Source organism: Chionomys nivalis, chromosome 5 (genome assembly GCF_950005125.1).
Source record: "Chionomys nivalis chromosome 5, mChiNiv1.1, whole genome shotgun sequence".
NCBI classification, from domain to species: Eukaryota; Metazoa; Chordata; class Mammalia; order Rodentia; family Cricetidae; genus Chionomys; species Chionomys nivalis.
The window spans coordinates 29510906-29536217 of record NC_080090.1 but is presented as its reverse complement, the minus strand read 5'-3'; the positions used below and the strand labels follow the sequence as shown (position 1 = coordinate 29536217).

The 25312-nt window shown below is 39.6% G+C and overlaps 1 protein-coding gene across 1 annotated transcript in view; it reads left to right on the top strand.

Moving 5' to 3' along the window:
* Window positions 1-25312, top strand: part of Dennd6a (DENN domain containing 6A) — a 58119-nt gene that overhangs the window by 18852 nt on the left and 13955 nt on the right. Inside the window, exons 4-14 of the mRNA XM_057769450.1 lie at window positions 4646-4758; window positions 5482-5562; window positions 7621-7726; window positions 9220-9299; window positions 10378-10440; window positions 11373-11428; window positions 16966-17088; window positions 17451-17546; window positions 20224-20318; window positions 23477-23542; window positions 23804-23868. Coding sequence (XP_057625433.1) covers window positions 4646-4758; window positions 5482-5562; window positions 7621-7726; window positions 9220-9299; window positions 10378-10440; window positions 11373-11428; window positions 16966-17088; window positions 17451-17546; window positions 20224-20318; window positions 23477-23542; window positions 23804-23868 — 944 coding nt within the window. The remainder of the gene's footprint in view (window positions 1-4645; window positions 4759-5481; window positions 5563-7620; window positions 7727-9219; window positions 9300-10377; window positions 10441-11372; window positions 11429-16965; window positions 17089-17450; window positions 17547-20223; window positions 20319-23476; window positions 23543-23803; window positions 23869-25312) is intronic.

The window sequence follows — 25312 nt, the reverse complement described above, 5'->3', positions numbered from 1 at the left end:
GTTACACTAGTGTCAGACTGCTAGAAAAGCTTTTAAGTGTTTTCAACTTATGTACTTATAAGTTTATGGATTTTTGTTAATGTAGAGGTTACACTAAACACTTCTAAACTTATACACTACAGTCCTATACTTCATTTCTAAACTTATACACTTAAAGTTCTATTTTTTTTTTTAATTTTTTCGAGACAGGGTTTCTCTGTAGCTTTTTTTTTTTTTTTTTTTTTTTTTTTTTTTTTTTTTTTTTTTTTTGGTTTTTCGAGACAGGGTTTCTCTGTGGCTTTGGAGCCTGTCCTGGAACTAGCTCTGTAGACCAGGCTGGTCTCAAACTCACAGAGATCCGCCTGCCTCTGCCTCCCAAGTGCTGGGATTAAAGTCGTGCGCCACCATCGCCCGGCTCTCCGTAGCTTTTGGTTCCTGTCCTGGCACTAGCTCTTGTAGACCAGGCTGGCCTCGAACTCACAGAGATCCGCCTGCCTCTGCCTCCCGAGTGCTGGGATTAAAGACCTGCGCCACCACCGCCCGGCTTAAAGTTCTATATTTGCTTTTTAAAAGTTATTCATTTTTATTTTATGTGCATTGGTGTTTTGCCTACATGTATATTATATGAAGATGTAGGATCCCCTGGAACTGGAGTTACAGACAATTGTGAGCTGCCATATGGGTGCTGAGAATTGATCCCAGGTCCTGTGGAAGAGTAGCCAGTGTTCTTAACCACTGAGCCATCTCTCCAGCCCCCTTCTACATTTCTTAACTTCTGTACTTTTAAACTAATACACTTCTACATTTAGATACCTTTATACTTGTATACTTTTGCACTGTACACTTCTGTACTTGCACACTTCTATACTTCTGCATTTGTACACTTCTGTACTTGCACACTTCTATACTTCTGCATTTGTACACTTCTGTACTCGCACACTTCTATACTTCTGCATTTGTACACTTCTGTACTCTCACACTTCTATACTGCATTTGTACACTTCTGTACTCGCACACTTCTGTACTTCTGCATTTGTACACTTCTGTACTCGCACACTTCTGTACTTCTGCATTTGTACACTTCTGTACTCGCACACTTCTGTACTTCTGCATTTGTACACTTCTGTACTTGTACACGTCTACATTTCTTCTATACTTGTACAACTAGAAACTCGAGAGGCTCTGCTCTGAAACACTGTCTCTGAGCAGTTCCATCTCAGCCGCTCTAATGAAAGCAGGATGAATGACTACAAAGACCTGAGGACCACAGAGTAGAGCCTTTATCTTTTTCTTTCTTGTTTGTTGTTGTTCATGGTCTTCTGATGCAGCACAGACTGGCCTGGAAACTTGGTGATAGTCTCTCTCCATCTCCCTAGTTCTGGGATTATAGAGTGCACCTCTGAGCCTTGCAAGGAGCTAGCCTTGAAGTTTTATCTTAGTCATATGTGTCCTGACACACACCATATTCATATGTTTGTGATATTGTAGAAATAATCTTTTAAAGTTGTCTGTTGTCATCAGGAAAAATATTTTTTTTCTTAAATCTTTGAGAGACTGTTTTGTTATAAGAAATTTGTCTGAGCCAGGCAATGATGACGCATATCTTTAATTCCAGCACTCAGGGAGACAGAGTAGGCGGATAAATAGGAGAAAAAGAGAAGAAGGGGAGAGAAAAAAGGAGAAGAAGAGGAGGGTGCAAGGGGCCAGACACTCAGCCACACAGCCCTCTGTGGAGTAGAAAGTAAAGAAAGGTATAGAATAGAGAAAGGTAAAATCCCAGAGGAAAAAGGTAGATGGAATAACTTAAGAAAAGCTTGCTATGGGGCTGGAGAGATGGCTCAGTGGTTAAGAGCACTACCTGCTCGTCTAAAGGTTCAATTCCCAGCAACCACATGGTGGCTCACAACCATCTGTAATGAGATCTGGTGCCCTCTTCTGGCCTGCAGGCATGCATGTAGGTAGAATACTGTATACATAATAAACAAACAAACAAACAAATAAATAAATAAATCTTTTTTTTAAAAAAAAGAGTTAGTTCCAGAGCAGCCAGGACTGTTACACAGAGAAGCCATGTCTCATAAAAGGGGAGGGGAGGATCTGATGCCCTCTTCTAGCCTCTGTGGTTCACATACATACATGCAGGCGGACACTCATACACATACAATTGAAATAAATAAATCTTAACAACAGCTTGGAGCTGAGGAGATGACTCAGTCTGTAAAGGGCTTGCATGCCTACACATACTTCAATTCACTTAACATGCAATTCACTTATAAAATGCATAGTTCTGTATGGTGGAATAGCTCCCTCATGACTACAGACAGAAAACAGAGTCCAGCAGAAGGAAGCTGGATGCAAAGATGTCCTCAAGGACTTGCCCCAGTGACCTGCTTCCTCCATCTAGGCTCTACCTCCTAAAGTTTTCAGAACCTCCCAAATAGTGCCGTTCACTGGGGACGCACCTTTTGTAGGACCACTCCATACTCAAGCTAGCATTTTCTAGAGAAAATATGAGGCATTGGTATACACGCTTGTTTAACTAAAACACTACTAGAGCGTATCACAGAGCATGTAGATCCAGATGTATTGTACATACTTGTAATCCTAGAACTCAGGAGACTGAGGCAGGAGGATTTTGAGTTTGACACCAGCCTTGGCTGCATAGTGAGTTCCAGACCAGCCTGAAAAACATAGCAGGACTTTGTTTCAACATAGAGAAGCTCAGTTTCTTTCACTTCTTCTCTCTAATAGGAAAGAAATATTAGTGTCTGTAATTGCCACTAGGTGTACTTACCTAATTTGGCTTTTGAGAAGGTTGAACAGTTGTGATGTCTATGCTTCCTGTTTAGAATGTCATATAAGAAAAATAAAAAGTAGTAAGTAACATGTGTAATTGTAGAAATATTGAACATTATTATATTAATTCTAATGTATTACTTGGGAAAAATCTAAGTGATATTACTGCAAGTATTTAAATTTTAATATAATTTTAAAAACTATTACTCTGTGTGCACATACACACATGCTGGTACACATGTGCCACTGAGCTGCCATCCATGGATGGAGGCCAGAGGACAGTTGTCAGAGGTCAGTTCTCTGCGTCATCTGTGGGTGTGGGAATTGAGCGCAGTTTGTTCCCAGACTTGGGTAGAAAGCACTTTTACTTGCCAAGTCATCTCACTAGTTCAGCCATTTCACCAGCTCACGTGTGTTTTAAGAACCTAGTTTTTAAAGTTTAATTGTTTTTAAAAAGTAATTATTGCTTGACAAGTTTAATTAAAATTTGCATTTTAAGAGGCTTGCTGAAATGATTAAAGTTGAAATTGTTAATTCAGATGATTAAGATGCTAAGTTGATTACTTGGACTCTTACTGAATCTTGTATATTATGAGTTTTTTGTTGTTTGTTTGTTTTTGTTTTTCAAGACAGGATTTCTCTGTGTAGCTTTGGAGTCTGTCCTGGAACTTGCTCAATAGACCAGGCTTACCTTGAATTCACAGAGATCTGCCTGCCTCTAACTCCTGAGTGCTGGGATTAAAAGCATTCACCACCACCTCCTGGCTGTATGTTATGTATTTTTAAAGGAGCTTCCTGTTGTGAAATAGAAACCGTTACAGGACGATTGTTTGCCAGCACTGTCTCCTCCTCAAGCCTCTTCTGTCTCACCTGCTCCGTCCTCCAAGTACACCCAGTATATTTTATTATATATTTTTTCCTCACTGGGTCCTGTATCCCCAAACACTGCATCTTTGTCTGCTTTTATGTATTTAGAAACTGGGTCTGTAGTCTACTGGAGGTAGTGCTTACTTAGCATCAAGAGTCCCTATGTTCACTGCACTGCAATCCATAAAGCTGGCCTGATGGCATCACTGTAATCTCAGCTCTGGGGAGGCAGGGACCCGAGGACCAGGACTTTAAGACTGCATAGCAAGTTTGAGGCCAGGCTTAGCTACGTGTTACCCTATTTCAAAAAGATTTTTAAACATTTTATATACATGGATATGGTAGCACATACCTTTAATCCCAGCACTTGGGAGGCAGAGGCAGGCAGATTGTTGAGTTCTTGTTTACATAGCCTTGTTTATGTAGAGTTCAGACCATCCACATAGTGAGAACCTGTCTCAAAACAGAAGTTAGTATAGACATAGATTTGAACAAAAGGTGTGTTTTGTATGTGTGTGCACGTGCTGATGTGTGAGTGCTTGTGTGTTTAGCGCCATTAGTTTATATTTGTGAGACGATATTATACGTAGGCAAATTAAAACAATGAATGACACTGGAAAATGAAGCAGGAAAAATTGCAAAAACACTTAAGAATTAAGCTGTGTATTTTTCCTCTAACTGAGCAAGTCCAGAATTTATTTTGTTTGTGTTTCCGAAGCACAGTCTCATTCTGTAGCTCGAACTGTTCTAGAGCTCACTCTGTAGACCAGACCTCAGCCCCCAAAGATCCGCCTGCCTCTGCCTCCCAAGTACTAGGATTAAAGGTGTGTGCTGCCACACCTGGTAAATCCTAGAATTTCTAAGCTGTCTTTTTCTTCTTCTCTTACACATGAAGAAATGTGTTTAAGTTACTTGTAAAGTTCTTTCACTCTGATATTGACGAAACTGTTTAAACGGCACCCTGAGCCATCCTGACTGACTTTTCCTTTCTTTTTTTCATTAGGTTGTCTTGGAGATACCCAGTTTTGTTTCCGATTCCGACAGTCTTCTGGGAAGAGGGTGTCACTACATTGTCTTCTCGATCAGTTTGACAAAGATTTACCAGTTTACTTAAAGGTTGGAAAAGTGGCCATGTGAGAGGGAGTGTTAGCGCTTGTTGCTTTAGAGCTAGTATACTCAGTGACCTTTAGAGCTGGTATACTCAGTAACCTTTGATGACATTTTATTGTTGTTTGCCTTTGGGGGGTGCTTATTGTCTATCTGGGTTTCTCAGAGAAAGTCCGAATGCTAAGGACTCAGTGTGCCAGTGGAATTGATTGTGAAGTTCCTGTTCTGGAAACAATGCCGTTTTGAATTGTGATCTGAGATATGTAGGTGGGGTGGCTTTATGCAGTAAATATCATCATACTTTCCCTGTGCCAACACCTCAGATTTTATTACAGCCATCTGTATTTACTGAAACAGTGTACACTGGGGAACACTGAATTTGATGTTTTTCTGATTTCAGTTTGCAAGTCTAGATAGGAACAAAGAACATAAGCTGATGGCTTCCTGGGGGAAGTCTGCCTCTAGTTCTCAGGCTTCCTGGGGGAAGTCCCGCCTCTAGTTCTCAGGCTTCCTGGGGGAAGTCCCACCTCTAGTTCTCGGCCGCAGTTTAATCTTGGGCAAGTCGAAGGGTACTTTCTTCTGATTTTTGTTTGTTGGTAGGAAGGTCTGACTGGCTTTTGTGCATTTCTCACATACTAACTTGGGTTATTAAGGAAGTCCAGTGTTACTGTTAAAGGATAACTACATATGTATATACATACACACATACAATTTTTGTCTCTTTTTTCATAGAAAGATCCTGCATATTTTTATGGATATGTGTATTTCCGACAAGTTCGCGATAAAACTCTTAAAAGAGGCTACTTTCAGAAGGTAATTTTTAAATGAACTATTAATATTTTTAGTTGTGATTAGAAAAGGTGAGCACTGGACTTAATGGTGTCTGTCCTTGGTCTGAACACTTGGGAGGCAAAGACAGAAGAAGCAGGAATTTGAGGCCAGCCTAAGCTCCATGAAAGCCTGTCTCAGTTCTCCACTCGAAAGTAGGAATGATTAGAGGGCTTTTATGTTTCACTTGTGCTTTTTAGATTATAGGCATCTATCTTATTTATTCATTTTTTTAAGACAGGGTCTGCCTATATATGTAACTCTGGTTGTTCTGGAACTGGAACTTGCTCTGTAGACCTGGCCAGCCTCACTGTATTCACAGAAATCCACCTGCCTCTGCCTCCTTCGTGCTGAGATTAAAGATTAAAGGTGCCACAATGTTTTGTAATTTTTAACTGTTAAATTGTTGCTATCTCTGTGCTGGCCTTCTGATAAACTGTAGTGTTTCAGTTAATACCTGGGAGAGTTCTGTGTATTGACACTGGAGAATAAGGGAGAAAATAAACAAGTTGTAATATTATTAACCACCCGTGAAAACCTGCACTGCAGTTTTTGTTTTCTTCTTTTTATCCCAAGTCAGTGAGTAAAGTTAGCAACATTTTTGCCATTATTGCTTCCAATCTAAATGTACCATCTTTTTCATAAATTAGAGGAAAATGAATCAGTCCTGCCTAATGTGAGCTGTTAGGACATGCCTTCTCCATCTGTAGCCAGGACATTCAGCGCCCATTAGCTGGTGCTGCATAGAAAGGGAGAAAGTAGTTCAGCTGAGACAGCTCAGCTGGTAAGGGTAGTGCTGCTGTTGCAGAGGCTGCCCGTTCACTTCCCAGCAACCACACGGGACAGCTTACAGCCATCTATAACTCCAGCTCCAGGGGATCGGAAGCCCTCTTCTGGGTGCTGTGGACACATATACCCATAAATAAAAGTAAATTTTTGTTGTTGTTGTTGTTGTTGTTTTTCGAGACAGGGTTTCTCTGTACCTTTGGAGCCTGTCCTGGAACTAGCTCTTGTAGCCCAGGTTGGACTCGAACTCACAGAGATCTGCCTGCCTCTGCCTCCCAAGTGCTGGGATTAAAGGCGTGCGCCACCACCACCTGGCTAAAAGTAAAATCTTAAAATAAATTAGCATCTTTCAAGGGAAAAACTACATGTAAAAGTCAGTGTGTTTGTATCTAAAGTGATCATGATGAAAAATGCAGTGTTTAAGGGATTAACACAGCTGAACTGTAGAACTCACAGCCATGGGGATCTGAGCCAAGCATCACAGTTTGTTGTTTCCTTAGACATCATGTGGCTGTTTTGGTTTTTGTTGTTGTTGTTGTTGTTGTTGTTTTTGTTTTGTTTTTTTGATGCTGCTATGTTATAGACAGTTGGTAGACATCTTAATTTGTTTCTGTTGCTGTGATAAATACCCTGACCCAAACAACCTAGGGGAGAATGCAGCAGATGTTAGCCCTACTTCCAGGGTCTAGTCCACCTTTGTAGAGAGATCACAGTGGCAATAGCTTCAGATACTGATGACTTGGACCCATGTGATTGTGCCCATAGCACGCCCAGCCTGTTCTTTACACTCTTAGTTCAGGATCCCCTGCCTAGAGAATGGTTTCATCCCTACCTCATTTAACATCAAGATAATCTCCTGTAGACATAGACCAACCTGGTACAGAGGGTCATTGATAGTCCCTTCCCAGTGGTTATAGCTTATCTCAAGTTGACAGTTAAAACTAACAATTATGCTGGGCTTTTTAAAATTGTTCATTATATTAGTTTGTTTGTGGAATAACTTTTTTACTTGAAGAACAGAAATATCTGTGATATACCTTTAGTTTTTAAAGCATAATAATAAGATTAAACTTTTTCGTTCCTCAGTTATGGCTTTGTATTTTCTTTTAACATTGTAGTGTAAAAACCTTTTAATGTCAAAATCAATACTTTTTTGCTGAATTTTAGCTCATTAATAATTGTTCATGCAAAATAAATGATAAACCAAAATTATAATTATTAGGCATTAAGAAAACTTTGTCCCCTTTCTTTCTTCAGTCATTGGTTTTGATCAGCAAACTACCTTATATTCACTTTTTTAACACCGTACTCAAACAGATAGCACCAGAGTATTTTGAAAAAAATGAACCTTGCTTGGAAGCAGGTAAGTTAAATATTACATGAGTTATGTATTCTTTATTCAAGTATATCTGTTCATGTGTGTATATCCACATATTTTCAGATGCATGTGTGTGTGCAAGTACACATGCAAAGTGTGAGCATATGTATGGACTCCAGCAGTCAGTCTTCTGTGGTATTCCTCAGGAGCCATTCGCCTTGAGTTTTGAAATGGGTTCTCTTACCTAGGGCTTTCTAATTAGTCTAGGCTGATGGACCAGTGAGTCTCAGTGAGCCTGCTTCTCCCCAGTGCTTGAGTTGCAGCCGTGCGTCATTATCATGCCTGGCTTTTCTTGAGAATTCTGGGAGTCAGACTTAGTTCCTCCTGCTTGTGCAACAAGCACTTTACCCAGCCCGAGTTATTTCGTCTTTTAAAAAATACTTATTTTTGTTTTTTTCTTTGTGTGTGTGTGTGTTTGCTACATGTGTACCAGTGCCCTTGGAGACCAGAAGTGTCAGATCCCTTGGAGCTAGAGTTCCAAATGGTTCTGAGCTGCCTGACACGGCTTCTGGGAGCCAAGGTGTGGTCTTTTGGTAGAGCTGTTAGCAGCAACATTTGAGCAGTGTCTCACCCCCCAGTGAATGAAAATGTTTTCATAAAGTGGAAGTTGATATTCTAAAGAATCAGAATTTTTGCTCTGACATCTTTACCTATAAATTCCAGAAGTGCTTTGTGGTTCTATCTACTGTAACAACATAAGTGGTGTTTATTAGAGTTGGGAATATGGTTTTGAACTGATAGTTCTTGAAGTACTATTGAACAGAAATTTTTAGTGTGCAACATTTTAGTAGTTAAAAATAAATACGAAAACTGCCCTTGAACCTATTTGTCATTCAACAGGTTTTTTCTTTTTAATTAAAAGCATATTTATTGAGCTGAAGAGATAGCTCAGTGCTTAAGAGTACTGACTGCTCTTCCAGAGAACCTGGGGTTAGTTCAGAGGACCTGGGTTCACCCACATGACAGCTCACAGCTGGCTGTAAATCCAGGTTCTGGGAACCTGACACCCTCACTCAGACATACATGAAGACAAAAACCACTGCACATAAAATAAATTAATTAAAAAATTAAAAAAATTGATTGATGTGTGTGTGTGAGAGAGCCGTATGTGTGCCTTATTTGTGTGAGTGCCTGAAGGAGACCAGAGAGGGCACCACAGTCTTGGAATTGCAGGTGCTTGTGAGTTTCCTGACATCAGTGCCAAAAACCAAACTCAGGTCTTTTGCAAAAGCAGGAAATGCTCTTAACTGCTGAGCCATCTCTTTATCTCCCATGGAACAACTGACCAATATATATCCTAGTATTTTTAACGTAGTATTTCTGAAAGAAATGCAAGTTAAAGATCTCATCACTTGCACTTTATCTGTTGTTATTACTAATGTTTCTCCCATGTTACAAAAGAGCTTTAACTTGCAGTGTCCATTTTAAGTATTTTAATTTTCCACTTACATTAAGAAAATATTTTGTTACATTTTCAGCTTGTAATGATGTTGACCGATGGCCTGCCCCAGTGCCAGGGAAAACTTTGCATCTGCCTATCATGGGGGTAGTAATGAAGGTAACAACTCACCATCTCATTTCTCTGCCCTTCTAAGAGCTGTGCAGAAAGCTCACACGTGGATGTTGTTTTTAACGTCCTATGACATAGTAGCGCTACTGCCATTGCTGTTGTTACTGCGTGAGCATTTCAGATCCACCACTGTTTGTCCTGCTTCCCAGAATCCTTCACACAACGCCAGGCCCTTCCAGTTAGGCACTGCGCCTTGTAGAATTTGCACAGGAATGTGAAATTCTGCAGTATGGGTGACGAGCAAAAACAGAACACTTAAATTGAGTGTGAATTGCTGAAAATTAGGGTAAACTAGAAAAGCCATTGGTTTTCAGGTCTAAATGATAACTGTCAGACCAAGCATACTTACCTTGGAATATGCTCTGCTACAGTGAGGTTTTTTGCTTTTTCTTTTCATTGTTTTTCTCTCTGTATATTGGGGTTGAACACAGGGCCTCACCGGAGCTAGGCAAGTGCTTTCCCACTGAGCTATATCCCCAGCCCACAGTTTTCTACCTAAGGAATTTGAGCTTTCTTTCAGATTTTGTATGAATATGCCCAGGTTCTTTGTTCTTTGTAATTCATGTATCTGTGGCATTGGCTTTCGTCTTCACAAGTCCCTTCTTTAGATCTGCTGTTTTGAAGATGTGTTCTCCCGCAACTCCTTTGGCAAACATAAAAAATAATACTGATAGCACTGGATTGAGAGTTTCCATTGTTTCTTGTGGGGTTTATACAGAAATTTGGCAGACTTGAGAGGGTGTGTTTGGGTGTGTGTATATTATAAAGCAGAGACTGGAAAGATAAGCAGGAAGCCCTATAAGGTTGGTGTCCTTACTTTGTTGTTGGTTTTTTTTTTTTTTTTTTTTTTTGCTTCTTGGTGTTTAGTGATCTCTGTTTGTACATATGGAAACTTTGGTTCCCCTACTTACACTGTATCTAAAAGTGAATATCCTTAGTTCTGAAATTCGACATAAATACTTGGTATTTGTAGCATTTTAGAAGTGTTGAGTATGTCTTTTTTTAGCAGCCAGATAGAGCACTTCTCGTACAGATGAAGGTAGTAGCTTCTCTCTTTGTCTTTAAGGTCCGGATTCCCACGTGTCATGACAAGCCTGGGACCACTCAGATGGCGCAGCTAACTCAGCAGGTAGTGTGAGGCTACGCTATGGCCACAGTGCAGCTTCTGAAACACCCATTACTGTCTTAGACAGTTGTTGATAAACTTTCTAACATTTCTTGGCTTTGGTTGTTGTTGCTGTTACTATCTTAGTTGGTACTAGAGTATGTGTCGTAATTGGGAGGACAAAAGGACAGCAAATTCTTTTTTTTTTTTTTTTTTTTTTTTGAGACAGGGTTTCTCTGTAGCTTTGGAGCCTGTCCTGGAACTCCCTTTGTAGACCAGGCTGGCCTCGAACTCACAGAGATCCGCCTGCCTCTGCCTCCCAAGTGCTGGGATTAAAGACGTGCGCCACCACCGCCCGGCAGCAAATTCTTTTTAAAAGAGGGTTGATTCTGGAAAAAGTTTTCTCTTAGAAGGGTAGCCAAAAGACTCCTAATTTTAGAAGACTCAGTCGAAAGGATTCAGAACTTTTTTCTGAAAGCAGTTTCTGTTCATCAGTTTGATTAAATCTATTCCCATTCCCTTCGTTCTCTGAGTGAAGCTTGAGAGCAGCAGGAAACTGGCTGCTCGCTGCGTATATCCCAGTGTCACCGGTAGCCAAACTGCAGGTGTGCCTGGTCGCACATCTGGCCAGTGGGTTGGTCCTTACCCACAGTGTTCATATTTTTTCTCTGTCTTCTGTATTAATCCTCTTTCGTGAAAAACACAGAATGGGGATATCACTGTGCAGCCCTGTCTGGCCAGGAACTTGCTAGTGAGGCTGACCTTGACCTTGCTTCAGTTCTCCCTTAATCTCTGCACCAGTCTGTGAGTTCTAGACCAGCCTCGACTATACATTGAGTTCCAGGACAGCCAAGATTACACCATTAAACCCTGTCTTAAAAACAAAACCGAAAAACAGTTTCTGTAAAGTTTAGTGATATCGCCCCTAATTTTCTTCTTTTCTTTTAATCCTTTAGGCAGACACCCACACATCTATTATTTTACCTACTGTTCATGAGGTGGATCTTTTCAGGTAAAGAATTTAAAGAATGGCTAACTACTTTGTCTTTTTACTTTGTGATAATTGTTGTTTATGGAGAATACTTGTAATGTTTTGGTGATAGTGTTCCATCCCAGCTGCACCTGATGAGACAGGAAAGTAGAGCATACACCGGGTACTGTTGTATAAAAAAATAGTTTTTCTTTCATTTAGTAGGAGACTTGTGTTGTGGAGATGTTAGAAAAAGTAGAGTATTTTTTTTTTAGTTGAATTTTCAATTTTGTGGTCTACTTTAAAAAATCTTCAGTAGAGAAAAATAGAGAAACAACAGCCCCTACAAATAGAGAAACAACAGTCCATACAAATAGAGAAACAACAGCTCCTACAAATAGAGAAACAACAGCCCATACAAATAGAGAAACAACAGCTGTTGAAAGGAGCTGCGGGCGCTTCCCTTCTGCCCCAGCTCCCGGCCACCTGGCTAGCTTATGCCCCGAAATAATTACACGGAAACTGTATTCTTTTAAACAGTGCCTGGCCCATTAGCTCTAGCTTCTTAATGGCTAATTCTTACATCTTGATTACCCATTTCTATTAATGTGTGTAGTACCCCAAGGTGCGCTTACCGGGAAGATTCTAGCCTACGTCCATCCTGGGTTGGAGCTTCATGGCATCTGCCCAGAGAGCAGAGTTAAGGCGTATGAGCTCACTTTCTTTTTCTCCCAGCATTCTGTTCTGTTTACTCCACCCACCTAAAGGCTGGCCAATCAAATGGGCCAAGGCAGTTTCTTTATTTGCCAATGGCTTTCCTCCATCAAACAGCCCATACAAATAGAGAAACAACAGCCCCTACAAAGACTTGCATGCAGATGCACGTGTATCATAATTCCCTTATTCCTGGGGAATATCATCCACAGGGCTTTTGCTCAGGAATAGCTGGCCAACACAACTTGTATGCTTTGTTGTTGTTGTTTTGTTTTGTTTTGTTTTTTGTATTTTTGGATTGTTTGAGAAAGAAAGAGCATGAAGTTGGGTGGGTGAGTAGATTCTGGAAGGAGTTGAGGAAGAATATGATCAAAATATATTTCTATCAGGGTAGGGAGAGACTCAGGGGATAAGAGCTCTGACTGCTCTTCCAGAGGACCCAAGTTTGACTCCCAGCACCCACATGGTGACTCGGAACTTCCTGTAACTCCAGCCTCAGGGCATCCAGTGTCGTTTCCAACCTCGTCAGGTGCTAGGCACATACCTGGTGCACAGATAGACACAGACAAGATGCTTGAGTATAGAGTGGTGATGGCACAACCCTTTAATCTCAGCACTTAAGAGACAGAGACAGGCAGATCTCTGTGAATTTGAGACCAGCATGGTTTACAGACAGAATTCCAAGACAGCCAGGATAGTTATGCAGAGAAATCCTGTCATAAACAAATAAATAGAGTGAATAAAATTTAAAAATAATACAATACTATTAAAATCTTTTTAAAAACCAATAAATAAAAAGTTACTTTATTCATAGTAGCCTGAAATAGGATACAACCCAAATACCTATACACATAGAAAACTACTCGGCAATAATAAATAAGTGGATGAACCTTTGATAGATACAACAGCGTAAATGACTTTCAAAGACAGTATGCTAATTACAGATATCAGACTTTTGTAAACTACTTAATAGATGTTTTTTTTTTTTACATAATTTTGGCACAGGCGACACTACAGGGCCAGAACCCAAAGAAAGGAAGCTTGAGAAGGGGGGAGTTTTAGGATGGTGGAACTGTTTCTAAATCTTGGCAAGGCTCAATTTTCTGTAAATAAAATATGAGGAAGGTGTAAAATTATAATTTTTACAAGTTTTAGCTTTGTATATAAAGGTGGAATATTTATAAAAATTAATGCTACAGGAGAGATACATAGAGGTTATATACTGCTAATAGTTTGAATACTTGTCATTGAGAGATATGCTAAGAATTTGTATAAATTGACTCAGACTTCAGTTACTAGTTTTTTGTTTTCTGTGTTTTATTGTTGTTATGGGGGCTTTGTGGGATGGTTTTTGGTTTGTGTGTATGAGGGGTTACTTTCATTTTGTTTCAGTGTGTTAGGATAACTTTACTACCTCAACCTCCCAGGTGCAAGGAGTGTGTGTGCCATCATGCCTAGATGTACAAGAAGGTTTTTTTTTTTTTTTTGACCTTCAGAGAATGTTAAATCTTTTTATTTGGGGGGAAGAGGGAGAAGGAAAAAGGAAATAAAGAAAAATCTGAGCCATGGGGGCTGAAGGGATGGCTCAGTGGTTTAGAGCGTTTGCTGCTCTTGCAGAGGACTCAAGTTTGACTCCTAGCTCCCACTGTGGCTCACAGGCATCCATAGCTCCAGTTCCAGGGGATCTGATGCCTGCTTCTGGCCTCTATGGGCACCAAGCCTGCATGTGGTGAATAGACATACATAAGGCAGAACATTCATACATATAAAATAGCATAAATAAATATTTTTACAAATAAAAACTAAGCCATGAAAAATCATCCCAGGCACAATATCAAAGGATCACACTAATGCTTCCCATGATAGTACTAGTGTGTAGAGCTTTCCTTTTTCTTTGTTTTTGTTTTTGTTTTTGTTTTGTGAGATAGATTCTCTGGTAACCTTTACTGGCCCCAAACTCACTGTATAGGTGAGGCTGGCCTTGGGCTTCCTGATTTCACCTCCCAACTGCTGAGATTACACGAGTTTGCACCATACCTGCCTCAATTTTCATTTTATGTTTGTTAATGTAAGTGGCATTTGTTATGTTGAAATGATATTTTTACATTCAGACTCTGAGAGAAAGGACCGCTGAAGTTGTAGAGATAAAGTTGAGGGTCAGCCAATGTTTGTGCTTTCACTAGGCCAGCACTTATTCCATACATCACTGTCTGTGGACTGGACCTTTGATTTTAGCTTCCTCTGAATCCCACAAGTAGTCTCTTAATTCTTAAGTTGAAATAGAAATTAAAGGGTAGTTTCCAAAACAGTTGAAAGAAATAAGTCAGGGACTCTGTGTGATGTTACTTGGTGATGGTTCGTAGTGCAATAAGAGGCACATAGTTACTCCACCTCCCCACACCGTGAAATTTCAGAATGAAGCAGTTTGGATAGACCCCATTGACTGAGTTGACAAAGCTTTTAGACTTTCTTAGTATCTGATAATACATATACATATAATATACACAAATTTTATATATGTACTTATTTCTCTATCCACATATATTAAAAACCACAAAGTCATAATAAATGTTCTCAAGTCCAATGCTATGTGACAAAGTTTATTTTTATTTTCTTCTTTTATATACTCGTATTTCCTTTCCTTGAGAAATTATCTTTTACAATTTTTAAAGTTGATTTACTGATTTGATCAACCCCTAGTTACCTAGACGGTAAGCAGTTTACCCTCTCCACTGTAATCCTGTCCCCTGTGCACATCTCTTTCTCCACTGGGCTCCGAAACCCCACATCTAGCCGCATGCAAGCCCTTCTTACCCTGCTCAGTGTTTGACTCCTTATACCATCCAGCTAGATTACTTCTCCAGTGAATGCCAGTTCCATCCACTTGGGTTCTAGCTCACAGTGCCATGTGAGTGCCCTCCTTAGTCTACTTCCCTTTCAAGCCACTGACCCTTGTGCCAGATGATCTGTTATATTATGAATGTAAAATGCCCCCCGACTCCAGATGGTCTGTTACAGTAGGAATGTAAAATGCCCTCCACCACAGATGGTCTGTTACAGTATGAATGTAAAATGCCCCACCACGCCTCAGATTTTTGAGCCCTAGCTGGAAGGTACTTTTTGACCAGAACCTGTAAGAGGTGAATGCTGCCTGATGGAAGTAAATCACTGGGAGTAAGTCAGAGCCTGGTCCCATTCCCCTCTGAGCTCATAGCTTTCTGCTTTGTTGAAAAGTGATAAACCAAACTTCCACCAGCTCCTACCCATAGATGGAACCTCCAGTACCCTGCCTTCCCTGTCATAATGGACTCTACTCCTGTTGCTGTGAACCTTCATAAATATAAACTTCCTTCAATTAGGTACTTTTACACACACTTAGACACACACAGTAAAGCCCCTTGGTCCACTCTAGCTCTGATAGTGCACAGTAAGACACTCCTCTGGTTTGTGAGCTCATTTGTGTGTCCTAGACGTCCCCCCCCCCCAGTACCATATACCCCCCTTTTCACCACAGCTGAGTCCACCAGCTTCATGGACCATCACTTCTTTTCTTTATTCAACCCCCCCCACACACACACACACAAACCACCACCAGGCTCTTCTGGCAGAGATGCCTATGTTCTGTTTTAGGTTTGAGACGCTTGAGCTGTTTTGAAGAGAGACCCTGCTCTGCATTTCTCTTTTTTTCTTAATTTTTACTTAAATTAATCTATTATTTATCTCAAGCTTTTGTACTTCCATGTTTTTCAGTTTGGGGGGAGTGTTTGTGTTTTTAGCTAGTGAGATTGGTTATGATATTTAAAAATACTTTTTTTTCTCTTCTCTAATCTGCTAGGAACAAATTGTTGCTAAACAAAGAAGAAAACTAAATAAGTAAAGGTTAACAAATGTTGAGACTTAAACACACTGGTGGACTTGTATCCTCACAGCGCAGACTAACTCCAGCGCCTCTGTAAAAATATTCAGTCTTTCTTTGGAAGAGGATTGGTCCAAGAATTAATTCCTTGGTTATATAGAGGCCCCTGAGATTTATTATCATCATCCTTTGATATCAGAAGCTTCAGCTCTTGGGCTGGTATAAAGGTAGTTACCTCAGTTAATCAGAGTCAGCCACAGATGAACTTCTCATTCTGTTCTTTTCCTTCTTTCTACTGCACTTAACTTTTTTTTTTTAAGTATCCACTTTTCTCTTTGTAGAATGTGTGCATCTGTGTGTGTTCTAGATTGAACCCAGGGCCTTGCACTGTACAAAGTACATGCTCTATGCAAAACTGTGCCCCCGGCCTAGCACTGAATTTTAAGTTACGGACATTCTGTAAATGTCCCCTTGGAGTATTATTTTGTTTCCTTCAAAATACTTAGAATAGAAATTCAAGTATAACAGGATTGCTAATAATATAGGCCTGTCATATGTTAACACAATTTGATAACATGCTTTTATTGTTTACCATCTGTGTGTGTTACAGCTAATTTTATAAAAATTGGAATAAGTCAAACTGATGCATTGGTTGGTTTTTGTTTTTAATTTCTTTTCCTTTTTGAGACAGGTCTTGGACTCACTATCTGAGGATGCTCTTGAGCTTCTGATCCTCCTGCTTCTCCCTTCCAAGTGCTTCATTACAAGGGTGTGCCTCACACCTGGCTTTGATTTTTTTTATATATATGTATATACATATATATGTATGTATGTAGTATGTATAAGAGACTTATGTCTGTATATATTACTACATTCTTAGTTTACAGGTCAAGCTGTCAGTAGCAGGAGAATTTGTATCAATGTCAAATTCTTAGAATGATTATTTGGGAATTTGAAAGGCAAAATTGGATAAATAATAAAGTATTTCTACTGTGTAAACACTTTCTAGGTGTTTCTGCCCAGTTTTCCTTCATAGCCAAATGCTGTGGGAGTTGGTGCTATTGGGAGAGCCCCTTGTGGTTATGGCACCATCACCATCTGAGTCTTCAGAAACTGTACTGGCCCTTGTTAAGTGAGTATATTGGGCTCTTGATGCTGACACTTTCAATACCTCCAGTCTGTGATGTTCCCTCACTCATTGCATCAATCCATGCAACAACTTTCTCAGAATGGATGAAAATATTGACTTCAGTCAGTTAGGGCTAGAACCATGTTTCTGCGCCTCTGGATGATGCGCATGCGCGCGTACACACACACACACACACACACATACACACACATGTTCATTTATGTGAAGTTAGGCTTTGATAGATTCCAGTTAATACTAGTTATCAGTGCTTACCTGAAGGCAGTATTGGAATAATTTGTCTATTGGTATATGGTGTTTATATGAGTGTCTTATGGAGCAGATTTCTGGGTCTTTCTGCTCCACAGCTGCATCTCTCCATTAAAGTACTTCAGTGATTTCCGACCTTACTTCACAATTCATGATAGTGAATTCAAAGAATATACTACCCGTACTCAAGCTCCGTGAGTAAACACAATAACTTTTGTTAACTACGTAGTACCTTTATTGCCAGAATTTTATAGAACTGTATAATAAATTTTGTTGTGTAATAACTTTTTAATTTAAAATTCTGACTTGCTGACAGATTGATTTTCTAAAAGATTTTGGGAGCTGTTGGTAATAATTTAAGATTTGAAGAGTAGTAACTTGCTTTCTTTGAGAGATTTTACTTCATAGATTATGTACTGTTATTAACAATTACCCAGCTGTTCCTTGGATTTGTTACTCTGATTATGAAAAATTCTTCCAATCTATGGAAGGGAAAAATGATCGTATTCTTTCTATGTTAGCCCCTGTTTTATAATTGCTTATCTTCTTAGCTAAAGTTTTAGAAGAACAAAATTAATTTCCATTTACTTTCTTTACTTCTTGATTTTCTGTTAACATCACAGTATCTGTTGCAGTTTTGGGAGGTTTTTGTTTGGTTGTGTTGTGTTTTGTTTTGTTTTTTGAAAGCGGGTTTCTCTGTGTAGCCCTGGCTGTCCTGGAACTCAGTCTGTAGACCAGGGTGTCCTGAACTCACAGAGATCTGCCTGCCTCTGCCTTCTGAGTGCTGGCATTAAAAGTGTTGTTTTTAATAGAATCTTTATTTATTTATTTTATTTTATGTGTCTAAGTCTTTTGCTTGCAAGGATGACTATGGACCATGTATGTTCCGTGCTCATAGAGTCCAGAGGGCATCAGATACCCTGTTACTGGAGTTTGAAATAGTTGTGAGCTGCCATGTGGGTGCTAGGAAATGTTATGAACCTGAGTGCTTTGAGAGGGCAGATAGTGCTCTTAACCTCTGAGCTGTCTTTCTAAACCCCAGGCTAACTTCTTAATATTCATCAATATTTTCTATTCTTATTGCTTGAGGTAACCAACAAGAACTCCATTGCGTGTGTGTGTGTGTGTGTGTGTGTGTGTGTGTTTGTAGGACAGAGATAATGGTAGTTTACTCCTATAATCTTAGTACTTGAGAAACTGAATAGGAAGACTAAGGTGAGTTCAAGGCCACTCTGGACTAACTACAGAACAGAAACTTAAAGATCCTTTACTAATGACTGAAATATATCTTTGTACCTTAGATCTCTCCAACATACAGACTTTATATTGTTGGTGGTATAGAATGTTACACCTGTATTCTTTCTTTTTGATATGGGATCTCAATCCCTAGCACTGTTGATCTAGAACTCACCTATAAATCAGGGTGTTCTTAAATTTGATAATGTACTTTAGGATGATTTTGAACTATTGATCCTCCTGCTTTTGCCTCCCAAGTGCTGGGATTACAGGCATATAACACCATGCCCATTTCACACCATATGTCTTAATGCATCTAAAACTAAGCATGTTTAACTGATTTCTTTTTATTTCCTTCTTTTTTGTCCTAATCTCATTACTTTCATGATAAATGGTATTAATTTTGACTTAGTTATCAAAAACATAGTATTATGTCTTCTTAACATGGCCCAAAACAACCCTTAACTAAATTCTGTCAGTTCATCACCCTAAAACATCTCTCAACCTATTTATTGTCTTCTTCCTTCAAACTCTAGTTTTTCTCTGTCCACTGTTGTATTTCTCCCAGGCTTCCTGTCCCTACAGAACATCCTCCAAATTACACCTAAAACCTTTATGTGCCATACCTCCACTTGATTCTTTGTGGCTTCTCTTTGCTTACAAGATAACATATTAGCTGGGCAGTGGTGGTGCATGTCTTTAATCCTAGCACTCGGGGAGAGGCAGAGGCAGGAGATCTAAGTTAGAGGAAAGTGTGTCTACAGAGCAGGTTCCAGGACAGCCAGGGCTGCACAGAGAAACCCTGTCTCAAAAACAAACAAACAAAAACCCTAGATAGCATATTAATTGTATATGTTCTGTGCTGCCCTTGACTCTTCTTTAGCTGTTATCCTCCCTACTCTGCTCAGGAGTGCAGAGTACCTGTGATTCTGTGTGTAGTTCTAGGTAGAGACGGCTGCACCTCATTGTTGGGCGTGTGCTATTCTGCATTGGCCTTGCCTTCCTTGTCTACTTGGTAGTAAACTACTCATCTTTCGTGTCTTATCTGTATCATGTCTCTGGTGAATCTGTCCTTGAAAACCCTGGCAGACCAGAGGTTCTCCTGGTAATCACTGTACATTTCATTCTCATTTTGTTCTTTAGTGTCTTCCAGTTGTTGACATTGTGATTGAGTGTGCTTACCTTTATACCAATATTCTGTTTTAAGAATCATGTTTTTGGGGGACTGGGAGATGGTTCACGGTTCAAAGCATTAACTGCTCCTCCAGAAGACCCAAGGTCTGATTCCCAGCACCCACATGGTGGTTCATAACCATTCTTAACTCCAGTTCCAGGGCATCTGATGCCTTTCTCTGACCTTCTAGGGTGCCAAGCATACATGTCATGCACATATGTAGGCAAAACATTCACACATAAAATAAAATGAATAAATCTAATAAAAATAATCATATCTTTTTATCTTCATGTGTCTAATACTGAATATGTTGCCTGTCATATTGATATGTAATAAGCTAAGTAAAAGGAACTATAGTTTATATATCATTTGCTCATAAACTGTCACTTACTCTTCTGTGATTTAGCGTTCTTTAAAATTTTTTGTTTTGCACCTCTTTATTTTGTTTTATTTTTATCCAGGCCCTCAGTCATCTTAGGAGTAACCAACCCTTTTTTTGCTAAAACACTACAGCACTGGCCACACATTATTCGGATAGGAGATCTGAAACCTGCAGGTAATGTGTCTTCTTGGTGTTCACAGTGTGTGATGGGACTGGTCACTTACTTGTATCTTCCCTTGTGGTCATCTCTTGATGTTTATATTATTGGCAATATTCATGTAGACAGCCTAGGTAAGAGCCTTTGGAGGAGAATTACTGTTGGGGGAGGCTGCTTGTTCGTTCCTGGCTGCCCAGAACTGAAATAATCACACTAAAATCTGTATTATTTGCAGTACTGTTTGGCCAATAGCTTAGGTGTCTTTCTAGCTAGCTCTTATATCTTAAATTAACCCATTTCTATTATTTTATATTTTACCACAAGGCTTGTGGTCTACCAGCAAGGTTCTGGCTGATAGCTTGCATCTTTCTCTGGTGGCTACATGGCATCTCACTGACTCCGCCTCTTTTTCCCATCATTCAGTGTAGTTTTCCCACCTAGCTCTATTCAGCCCTATCACAGGCCAAGGCATCTTCTTTATTCATTAACCAATAAAAGCAACACATAGACAGAAGGACTTCCCACACTAAGTTACAGCTTCTCACTAAAATGGGCATATACCCTAGCCCAAAAGTATTCTTTTTTTTCCCCCAAAAAGTATTCTTATAAAGCCAAAGGAAACGGAGGTTTTATTTTATAAGCCAGATATAATTGGGAATTCTAGTTTACTTGAGGAAAGTCTTACAGAAAACTAAAATGATAGTTTTGTAACCCCAACACTCTAGAGACTGAGGCAGGAGCATTGTGAGTTCACGACTAGCCTGGACTCATAGTTCCAGGTCAGCATGAGCTATAGACTGGAGACCCTATCTCAAAATAAGGAAGGGAACGCTGGGCACTGGTGGCACACCACCTCTAATCCAAACCCACAGGAGGCAGAGGCTGGCATATCTCTGAGGTTAGCCTGGTCTAAGGGTGAGTTCTAGAACAGGTAGGGACACACAGGGAAACCCTGTCTCAAAACAACAACAACAACAACAACAACAAAAAGCTAGAACTATTCCAGACTTGGCATGAAATTCTCAGGTAGATGTTAAGATAAGTGTTGTGTGCATTATATTGAGGGAGGGAGTCCTCACAGGTTGTGCTTTCCTTGAGAAAAATATGTATAGTGTTTGACTTATTATAGGAAGTTAGTGAGTGTTGATTACATGAATAAGTAATTCTGAGATTGGATGTCTAATTTAAATCCCAATTTAATGATTGTCATGCTCCCATTATTCCATTAGTTTGATGAGATACAAATAGTAGTTCTAAGAGCTCTACCCACAAAAGATATGGGGTTTTTAAGTTTTTATGTTTATACTTATCAGGTTTGATTTTTTTTTTTTTTTTTTTTTTTTTTTTTTTTTTTTTTTTTACTAATCTAGCCTGTTTGGTTGACTGTAGTATAATACATTGCTATTGATTTTTCTTTCCTATGAAAAAGGTTCCCTTAGGGATAGAGGTAGGGGAACTTCTGCCAGAAACCATTGGTGGCATAGTATGAACTAATAAACTTGTTTTAAAAATTGCCATAGGGGAGCTGAGCATGGTGGCAAATGTCTTTAATGCCAGCACCCTAGTACTTGGGAGGCTGAGGCAAGCCAATCTTGATGAATTTGAGGCCAACCTGATGTTCTTAGCAAGTTCTCGTAATGAGATCGTGTCTCAAAAAAATAAAAAAATAAAAAAAGGACTGGGTACTGGTCTCTTCTCAGACATGCTTTGTAAATTTCCCAACATACTGTGGACTGTCTTTTTACTGTTTGGATAGAGTCCTTTTATGCACTAGAGTTTTTTGTTTTGATGAAGTTCATTATATCTGTGTTTTCCTTTTATTTCTTGTAGATTTAGAGCCATATTCATGAATTCAGATTTAACCTCACAACTGTGTGAATGCTGGAATATGTCTTAGGCATTGTTTGGCTTCTTGAACTCAAAATCAGGCCTGCTGCATTTGCTGCACAGGTTGTGCAGCACTAAACCCTGGTGGGGATTCTGATTTTGAAAACTCAAAACAGACAGAACATATAGAATTACAGAAAAAGCATATCCTGCAGGCTCCTGAGGAAAGGCATGGCAAAACAGAGTGTCTCTCTTGGGCTCAGAAGTTTGTAATCATCCTAGAAGTGTGCATTTGGGTTTAACACTGCAGGGTAATGAGCTCCAATGCAGAGAGGGTGCTCTTTTGTGGTTTACCTACTCAGTTTATCCACTTTGTATTAAATAAAACCTAAGAATAATGTCTGCTGAAGAAAAAGCAAAGTGAACTGGTTTATATTGGCTCTAATTAGAAGCTAATCATTTCTTTTTTATAAAATAATTTAACTTTATTTCATGTGCATCTGTGTGAAAGTATCAGACCCCCTGGAAGTGGAGTTGTAGGCAGTTGTGAGCTGCCATGTTGATGCTGGGAATTGAACCCAGGTCCTCTGGAAAAGTAGTCAGTGTTCTTAACCCGTGAGTCTCCTCTCCTGCCCTGAAACTGGTCATTTCTAATGGGAAAGTGGATTTGGTGATTTCACCACAGGAAAGATAAAATGTTTGTGCTAAGTCAAGAAGATTTATATGCAAACATATAAAGGTGCATTAAGATGACTCTGCTAATATTAAGCCTCTCTTGTCTGTTGTTCACATCAGACACTGAATAACTCTGTAAATTAAATATTGATAATCAGAGAACTGCAGTTTGTTGCCTCACATTTGTGACCTTTCCCCAGAGCTTTCTGGCATCTATTTTATGTTTTTAAACAATTGGTTCAGAATTTTGTAAATACATACAATGTGTTTTGATCAAATCTACTTGCCATTCCTTCCACTAATGTCTGGGATTGGAGCTCAATGTCTGTCTTTCACCTGATGATTTTCCCCTTATCAGAGTGAAGCCGGCTGTACTGGTGTTCTTGTCACCCCTCATCCTAAAGAACGCATGTAGATTACCATACATTTCCACCATTACCAAGAACTTGGTGACTATAAGAAATATGAAACTTACCACTAAATTATTTCTCTCCCCAAAATTTTGTTTTTGTTGCATAGAGAAAAAAATTTAGGTATAAGGTATAAGTCCTATGGCATGTATGATATAACTAAGAATATTATGATGCTAAAGATGAGCGTGCCAAGCAAGGTTCTGTCACTAAGTTATATCTTCAGCCCAGTTTATAAGAACTTTTATGTTTTTTTCTTTCAGGTGAAATTCCTAAGCAAGTTAAAGTTAAAAAATTGAAGAACCTAAAAACTCTGGATTCTAAACCTGGTATTGGTTTTTATTAATGACTTATTTTGTGTATATTTATGAATGTCTGCATGCAAGTGTCATAGTACATGTGTAGACGTCAAAGGACAGTCACTGCTCTCCTTCCACCATGGCTTCCAGGGGCGGATGGAGCTCATAGAGTGAGACTTGCATAGCAAGTGCCTTTCCCAGCTTATCCATCCTGCGGGCCCAGACTTGTATTAATTCTAACTGTGTGCTCATCTAAGTTGTCAGGTTTTTCTGTCTCTCTTCTTTTCTTAGGAGTTTATACTTCTTACAAGCCATATCTAAACAGAGATGAGGAGATTATAAAACAACTCCAGAAGGTAAATACTCTCTCAGATTATTAATTTAAAGCTCCTTGTTGAGATACGTGATATTTAGTTAGGCACTGTGTGGGGTTTTGTTGTTGTTGTGTAGTAATGTGGAGTAGAATCTCACTTTAAAACAATGTTGCTGATTGAACCAGGGCCTCATGCATGCTAGGCAAGTTCTTTACCATTGAGGCAAATCCCTAGCCAAGAATCTCACTTGTCTTGACTAGAACTCAATATGAAAACCATGTTGGACTTAAACTTGTAATCCTCCTGCTTCTGCTTCCCAAGTACTGTATTACAGGCATGTGCCATTGTGTCTTGGCTTGGATTCTCTTTCAAAAGTTAAAAAATGTGTGTGTGTGTGTGTAGTATAGAATCAGTTCTCTCTTCTTAACTTTTATGTGAGTTCTGGGAACAATTACTTTGTTCACTGAGCCATCTTGCTAGCCCGGAATTACTTTTGTTTATTGTCTTGCACACCTCAGCCCTGAATTACTTTTGAACCCAAGATTAGGTCTGAATGTTGTGGATCAATGCTGTAACACCAGCACTAGGAATCTAAGATAGGAGGATCTTAAATTCTATACAAACCTGGCTAAACAGTGACTCGTTACCTCAAAAATAGATAGGGCAAGGGCAGATAGATGGCTCAGCAGATAAGGTGCTGGCTGCCAAGCTGCCAGCCGGAATTTAACCAGTGGGAGGGGGGAGGGAGGAGAAAACTAACTCTAACAAGTTGCCCTCCATACATTTTGCTATGGTACATGTATGCCACTTCCCACCTCCTGGTCATGCACACATATTGCTACACACAGAAATAAATGCATAAACCTGAGTTGAATCTCAGGATTCACATGGGAGAAAGAGAGAACTGACTCCTGCAAGTTATTCTCTGTCTGTGCAGCACTCCTCGGCACACATGTGCACTTGCACACATATACACAAATAAGTAATAAAAGATTTTACTTAAAGAAAATCAAAAGGCTGGGCAGTGGTGGCGCATGCCTTTAATCCTAGCACTCTGGAGGCAGAGGCAGGCAGATTTCTGTAAGTTCAAGGCCAGCCTGGACTACAGAGCGAGTTCCAGAACAGCTAGGGCTGTTACAGAGAAACCCTGTCTTGAAAAACCAAAATTCAATCAATTGATGAATCAAAAGACTAGTGGCTGCAGAGATGGCTGGGTGGGTAAGGCACAGGCACACGTAATGGAGACACCAGGGCAGCAGTAGTCAGAGACCTGAATGCTGGTCTGTAGCTGTAGGAAGACACCAGCCATTCTGGACGCTTAGACAGTGCCGTAACTTGTCAGTAGCATCTAACAGTAAAGAGCGTGGTTTTTAAAAATGTCAATAATGTTAATACAGCATGTGCAAAATAAAGGTTATTTTCACAATGAACTGATAGGATAAGTGATATTAATAAATCTATAGAGTCTCAAAATTCTATTTGAGTG